This window comes from Phalaenopsis equestris, unplaced genomic scaffold (assembly GCF_001263595.1).
Source record: "Phalaenopsis equestris unplaced genomic scaffold, ASM126359v1 Scaffold000875, whole genome shotgun sequence".
NCBI classification, from domain to species: Eukaryota; Viridiplantae; Streptophyta; class Magnoliopsida; order Asparagales; family Orchidaceae; genus Phalaenopsis; species Phalaenopsis equestris.
The window spans coordinates 55,505-62,577 of record NW_018165315.1 but is presented as its reverse complement, the minus strand read 5'-3'; the positions used below and the strand labels follow the sequence as shown (position 1 = coordinate 62,577).

The 7,073-nt window shown below is 34.7% G+C and overlaps 1 protein-coding gene across 1 annotated transcript; it reads left to right on the top strand.

Annotated features, from left to right (window-relative positions):
* The first annotated feature begins 621 nt into the window (after positions 1 to 621).
* Positions 622 to 6,713, top strand: LOC110032038. The gene is made up of 6 exons (XM_020735544.1): positions 622 to 708; positions 3,738 to 3,929; positions 4,043 to 4,189; positions 4,293 to 4,427; positions 6,094 to 6,294; positions 6,368 to 6,713. The coding sequence occupies exons 1-6, from the start codon at positions 622 to 624 to the stop codon at positions 6,452 to 6,454; spliced, it is 849 nt and encodes a 282-aa protein (XP_020591203.1). The 3' UTR covers positions 6,455 to 6,713.
* The last annotated feature ends 360 nt before the right edge of the window (positions 6,714 to 7,073 follow it).

The following is a 7,073-nucleotide window of genomic DNA, read 5'->3' as shown; positions in this document are numbered from 1 at the left end:
CTCCCAATCATCATCCCTGACTTCTGGTCCTGAAAAACACAAGAAGATTCACAAAAAAATACATGATAGTTAGAATCCTTTGAAAGTTTGCTGACAGATAGAATGTTACATTTGAGTTTTGAAACATGGAGTACAAATTTAAGACATATACTCTTGGACAGGATAATGTTTCTTTTTTCAGCAATGGAAGAGAAATTACCGTCAGCAATAAAAACCTTTACATGGCCAGAACACGAATGGCCAGAACATGGGATGTATAATCAAATAAATAGTGTAAATTTTTCATATGATCAGAAGCTCCCGAATCAACAATCCAAGGGTTTAGTTTTCTACCTGCATGTACCATCGAATAATTTGGAGTACTAGTAGCCAAACTGGGGTTTAGAAGATTCAAAAGTTGATCGATTTGCTCTTTGCTAAATGGGCTGGTTTGTTTAACAACAATATTTGCAGTAGGTGGCTTGCACTTGTTTCTTGTCTTCCAATCTATAGTTTACCGTTTAGGTACCAACAAGTTTCTTTAGTGTGTCGTGGCTTGTTGCAATGATCACACCACATCCGGGGTTTCTCATTCTTCTGTGAATATGAGACAGTTTGCTTACTGACGCCGAGGTCTCAGGTATGCCGATAGGAGTGGATTTCTTATTGAGTACACTCCTCTTCGAGTTTCTTCGCGGCGGACTTCTGAGAAAGCCTCATGGATTGAAGGCATCAGACTTCTCCCAATAATTTTACCCCTAAAACCTCGTCAAACTCCTCATTAAGTCCGGCTAGAAATTTAAAAATTCTATTTACATCAACAATGGTCTTATACCTACTAGCATCATCAGAGAACTTCCACTCTTGATCATTAAACAGGTCAATGTATTGTCATATTCTCTTTAAAGAATGAAAGTATTTGGTGAAAGAATCATTACCTTGATTAATATTACCAAGTTTTAGGGATAGTTCATAAACCTGAGATTTGTTGCCCATATCTGAGTACATTTGGGTCACATTCTCTTAGAGTTCTTTGGCAGTTGAGTAACACATGTAGTTTGCTCCTATCTCTTCCATAGAATTTACCAACCATGTCATTATCATGAAATTTTTTGCATCCTAAGTTGTGTGCGATGGATCTGTATTGGCTGGCTCACGCACTTCCCCTGTTAGATAGTCTATCTTCCCTCTTCCTCTAATGTACATTCACCCCAATTGTGCCAGCGTAGAAAATTATCACCATTGAGACAGATTGTGGTGATTTGGGCTGGATGATTTTCGGTGGTTCTAGAGGAGCGTGGTGCGGAAGCAGATGACAAGGTGGAAGGTTGAATAGAGGTAGCAAAATCATTTGTATTTTCCGACATGATAAAAAATGAAGAGATTCCGAGATGAATTTTGATAAGGGGCTCAAGTTGGAATCCTGCCGGAAAGTCAATCTTGCCACCGAGATCGGCCTCAATCCAAAGCAGGCCGACGTCTGGTTCCAGAACCGTCGAGCTTGATGGAAGAGGACGAGGGCTTCGCCTTTTGCAATTCTTCGGGACTTGGAAGGAGGAAAGCGAGGGTTTTTTTGAATTTTTATTCCCGCTTTGATACCATGTTGAAATTCAGAATAATGTGGAATAAAGCGGAATACTTAATTGTTTCATTGATATGAACTGGGTTATAAATAACCCTTACAAGAATCCTATAATAAGAAAAATAATAAAAAGTAAATGATATGAAAGAAAAAATATATCACCTGATATCTCTAATAATTATTACAAGATATAAGAAACAACATAAAATAGGAAAGCAAATATTTTCTAATCTAAGGAAATAAATATAAATTTGGAAAGGAAATATCTCATTATGTTAAGGAAATAATTCATTTCTCATAACTTCTTTTGGGAATAAATTATTTCTTATTATAATTCTTAAAAAGAAAAATAATAAATCCAGTAATTTAAATTAGATATTTCAACAAAATTACTCCAGATACACTTCAAATACAAAGTTTTTGTGAAATGATGAACAATTCATGAGGCAGCTTGCTGGTAGTTATATCTTGCCAAAATCACCAAACTAGATCTTTGAGGTCTCGGATAATTGATACAAATTTCATTATTTCTTGCTTGGACCTCACAAAATTAAGTGCTTTCGCTTATTTTGGGCCTCTAGATAGGCTCTTGAGCGAAAATCAACTATTTTAAAGATTTTTCTTATAATCAGTGTGAGTATCGTGTGACAAAATCAAGATAATTTCAAAAATCCTTAAGCTATTTTTGCGATGATGGACGTAATCAAACCTTAGCCCTGTGAAAAGTATGAGAGGTTGCAGACCAACGCCTAGGAGTAGGGAGGAGGGAAATGTGGAGGTGATCAAAGAGATAATCACCACCTAGGAGTAGGATACAGCCGGAGCACCACACATGTCATCGGATAAACCCTAGCAAGGGAAGAAGAGTACATGCGGAAATATGATAACAAACCAAGAATAACCTTAATTTAGCAAGCGCACTAATTTATGGTAGATAGATAAGGGGGAGGGGGAGAAGTGTAATTCATGCCAATATTCTGCCCAAGATTGTCTGATCGGTGCAGCCTTCTTGCTTGACTTACTCCTGCTAGGTCTGAATCCCGTGGTTTAACCCCGATGCACGCCCTGTGTCAGTCTCTCGAGATGGGGGAGCGCCGACTTCATTCGTCAAAGCTTTTTGGTCGTCGTAATACGGCGTTAGGTCTTTGATATTGAAAGTGACAAAAACATTGTAGTCCTCTGGCAAATCTTATCGAAGGGATTTTCACATAATATCTTTTTCTAACTCACAAAAACAAACGCTTCAAGTATTTGTCCTATACTCCTATATGGTGGGTGCAAACATGGGAAATCATTATCCGAGGGAATCCTTATTATAGATATGCTCTGTTAAATTTTGGAGGAAAATTGTTTCAAGCTATTTTTGCGATGATGGACGTAATCAAACCTCAGCCCTGTGAAAAGTATGAAGAAATACAAAGAAAAACTCAATAATTGGATGTTTTGCACTCAAAGCAGCTTTGCCATCTGCCCCAATTTGCAAAGGCAGACAAATATATAAGTTTCACTGAAGCTTCCCAAGAACTAATAAAAGTAAGGATGTGACATGCCTCCCATGAACGAGTGTTTTGCTTGATTTTGATGACATCATTTTATGTTTAGATTAAAATTAGCCTCTTTAACAAATTGCTACTTTGGATTTATGAGATCTCTTTGATTCTACAACCTTCTTTTCTGCATGGTTCAATTTGTTAGGTTGCATTGGCCAAGTAAACTAGAGAGTATTATAACTAGTATCGCCTGAATGCTGATTTTTTGATCGGATCTATCTTCATCCCTCCGATATCTATTCTGTTTCAGTAGCATTATATATTTTTTTATGGATTAAAATAGCCAAAACTAAGGTAAAGCATTGCATATTCGATATTCTTTAGGCTAGCCATAATTAAAAGTGCTTTGTTATGATGGAGAAAGTTACTTTACCAGAGGCGTATGCCTATGGGAAATATCAAACTAGATTATAAAGTGCTTGTAAGTGGGCAAAAACTTTGGATAGTATTATATGTCTTCTAGAACATCAATTCATAATTGCTTAAATATTCAATAGAGCAGGATGGGATTTTTTTGGGGCCAACGAAAGCTAATTTGTTTTTATACTTTGCTTGGAGCTTTTACTTGCAAATTACATCATCAGATTGCTGCATCTATTACATTGCTCAGTAATGTTCTTTCTCAGGTTGACCCATATCTAAGAGTTGGCGAAGACTTTCTTTTGTACGCTAGACCTGAATCCAACTTAAAAGAGTATGGTTCTGATGCTGATCAACGTGCTTCAATGTCATTTTTGGCTGATTTGAGGACGATAATGATTGAATGTGGTCCACATTTCATTGATGTTATAGTTCATCACCTTTCCATATTAACCAACGTGAGTTCTTTAATAGATATATTTGTTTGGCGCAAGAAAAAAATAGAAAATCTGTGTATCCTTGTCATATAAACTGAACGAAGGATTATAATACTAGTTGTTATTTCTGCTAGATGGACAAAAATGACCTAGTCAAGGTACTTTCTGCTAATTTCACTCCGGAGGATGGGGCTTGGAGTTTATTAAGCTCGTTTCCATTTGTTGGATGGGATGTCGGTAGATCTGTTACAATTTCGGAAGACTCTTGCCCTTTTGCTGAGGCAAGTTCTTAAGTTATCTCTCTCAAACTTTAGCAACAAAATGCCAACTGCTGCATTACTCAATTTGGAATGTTCTGGTTCATCATATTCATCTAACTTTTAGGAAAATTTGAGCTCATCGAGAGATGGTGATGCTGCCGTTGAATCTGTGTCTACTGGTCTTCCCAGATTGCATCCCTCTAATTCTGAACTGCCATCATTGCCACAATACATGAGCGTTGGGCAGCTCTTAGAATTGGTAATTTTAACTTCTTTCAATGAAACGAAAGCTTTTTCTTTGGTCATTATTGGGTGGATTTTTTTCTCCTAGGAGGAATAAACATTCTGTCTGTTTGTAAATTTTAATGCTTCAACCTTGAAATAAATGCAATTAAAAGTATTTATTCTTTTTAACATTATTAAACTGGTTGCAAACGTGATTTTATGAATTCTTAAGATTATTTGCCCATTATATGGATGCATCCAAGTTTTCTTAATGAATTTCTTTGATTGCATGAAATATATTTTGCATTTTGAACATTTGCCCATTATATGGATGCATCCAAGTTTTCTTAAAAGTTTGCATGAAATATATTTTTCATTTTGAACCATAGTGTCTTCCAAATGTCCTCAAATTTATTACATGTTATTGATATATTGCTTATATTGGTAGTTTTGATTAGTGACATACATAGTTGGATTTTTTTAAGTGAACTTTTATATGCCGTTTGATCAATCTTGTATTTTAACATGTTTGATGAGTGGTCAAGTTATTATTAAGATTGATTAAACTTAATCTACAAGTACTTTTTATATTGGAAATCATAATCAGTAATGTGAAGAAAGAAAAGAGAACAGACAGTGAAGAAGAGACAATACGAGAATGGTAGGAGAATATGGTCCATCTCACAAACATGCCTTTGATTCTCCATCATTCATTGGTTTTTTGTTATATTTGGTTATATACAAAGTTTTTTCTTTCTACATTTTTTCTTTGTGTTCTCTATCCCCATAATTGAAACAATACCTTTTCGGGGTTTTTAAAGGTATAATTCATATTTTTAAGTTCTTTCAAAGAAATAAAGAGCATATATAGGGTGGACTTCTTCCTCTTAGGAGGAATCATTTCTTTTGAATTTAGATTTCAATGCTACAACCTCCAAATAGACAATTAAAAGTAGTTTTTTTTTTTTTAAACATTATTAAAACTAGTTGGGCTGTTTAATTAGATTATTAAATTATTGGGCTGTTTAATTAGATTCATCTAAGTTTTTGCAATGGAGTATTCTGATTGCATATAAAGATATTTGCAATTTAAAGTCACAGACTTTCAAAGAGCTTGGAAGTAATTACATACATTGCTGATAATGCATATATTGGGTATTTTTGATTAGTGACATATATATACTTAGTTTTTTTTTAAAAGGACTTATGTTTTGTCCGATCGACCTCGGATTTTAAAATGTTCTACTAGTGGTTATCACAAATAGATTAAATTTAATCTTGTGCTTTTTATATTTTAGGTTATAATTAATTGTGTGAAAAGAAAAGAAAAGAAAACTTAAGAATGAGAATAGAAGGAGAATATAGCCCATCTCACATACATACCAATTGCCTCACCTTCAATTCATGTCTTTTGTTATATTTAGTTCTATATAATGTTTTCTTTTGTAGTATTTTTTCCTTATGTTCGACATATCCAGAAATCATAAAACATTATTTGTGCAATTTTAAATTGCATGGTGTAATAAAAAGCATGATGAAGAAAAAAAATCCTTCTTTTTGAGCTGTTTAATTTGTTTAAAATATTTTACTTTTTTCCTGTATAGTTATTGATCTGTGAAACCTGTTGATGATTTGAGTCATCAAAGGCACTATTGTTCATGTTTCACCTAAATTAGTAACCTCTGATCATATTTAATCAGGCATTGCATGTAGCTGGTCAAGTATCTGTCTCATCAGTCTCAACTTCACCACTCCCATATGGAACTATGGCCAGCCAGTGTGAGACCTTCGGTATGGGCACGAGGAAGAAGCTCTCAACCTGGCTAGTTTCTGGCCATGATGAAGTGCTTCAGAATCCCTTACAAGCTCTCCATGAGAGCAAAAAAACCACAAATGGGAAGGTGAACTCTTCTCTCACAAATCTATGCCATCAGAAGTAGAAAATGTGCTGAATCTGCTTTCTGTAATTCACAGCAGGTATTGCTTGGCCAAACATGGCAGGCTCTGAGGCTTCCTCCTGCAAGTCCCTTTGACAACTTCATGAGAGCCGCTGGATGTTAGGTGTAAGCTTCGTCCTACTTATCTTTACTTCTGGTTTTCCTTGTACAAAGTTGTCTTCTAAATCTTAAGTTTGTTTTAGACATGAATGTCATCTTATAGCTCAACTTCTGGTATTTTTTATGCGCAAATTTGTCTTTCAAATCCTTAGTTGAGCTTGTTTAACCTGGTAGGTTGGAGAGGAGTTTAGATGTTAGACTGATGCCTTAAATGTTTACATTTGATCACTTGTAGCTGGTAGAATTAGCTGTAGTTTCATGCATGAAATCTTTAATTGAGTTTTCTTGTCTTCATGTGATTTTATTTTCCTTGGTCTGATTTGCTACGTACTTGTTTTTTTGTGTGAAATTTCTTAGGCAATTCAGTTCTACTGCATATTCTATTTATTTATTATTATTTGTTTTTGTTCATGTAGCAAGAACAATTTAAATTCATAACTTATGTAGGACAAATAATGCATCTATTTTTTCTTCACACTCATGTTCTAATAGTTAGCAACCGATTTAGTAAGACTATGACTTCAACCATGTCTTCCATATACACATGATCTTTTGCGAAATAATTCATGAATATATACTGGCTTCGGAACCTTAAGATTATTTTGAAGAAAAATATTTAAATA

Coding starts and splice junctions, on each gene's coding strand:
- LOC110032038 (XM_020735544.1), top strand. CDS start 622: ATGCCGATAGGAGTGGATTTCTTATTGAGTACACTCCTCTTCGAGTTT. Junction 4,190..4,292: donor ACTCTTGCCCTTTTGCTGAG/GCAAGTTCTTAA, acceptor TCTAACTTTTAG/GAAAATTTGAGCTCATCGAG. Junction 4,428..6,093: donor TTGGGCAGCTCTTAGAATTG/GTAATTTTAACT, acceptor ATATTTAATCAG/GCATTGCATGTAGCTGGTCA.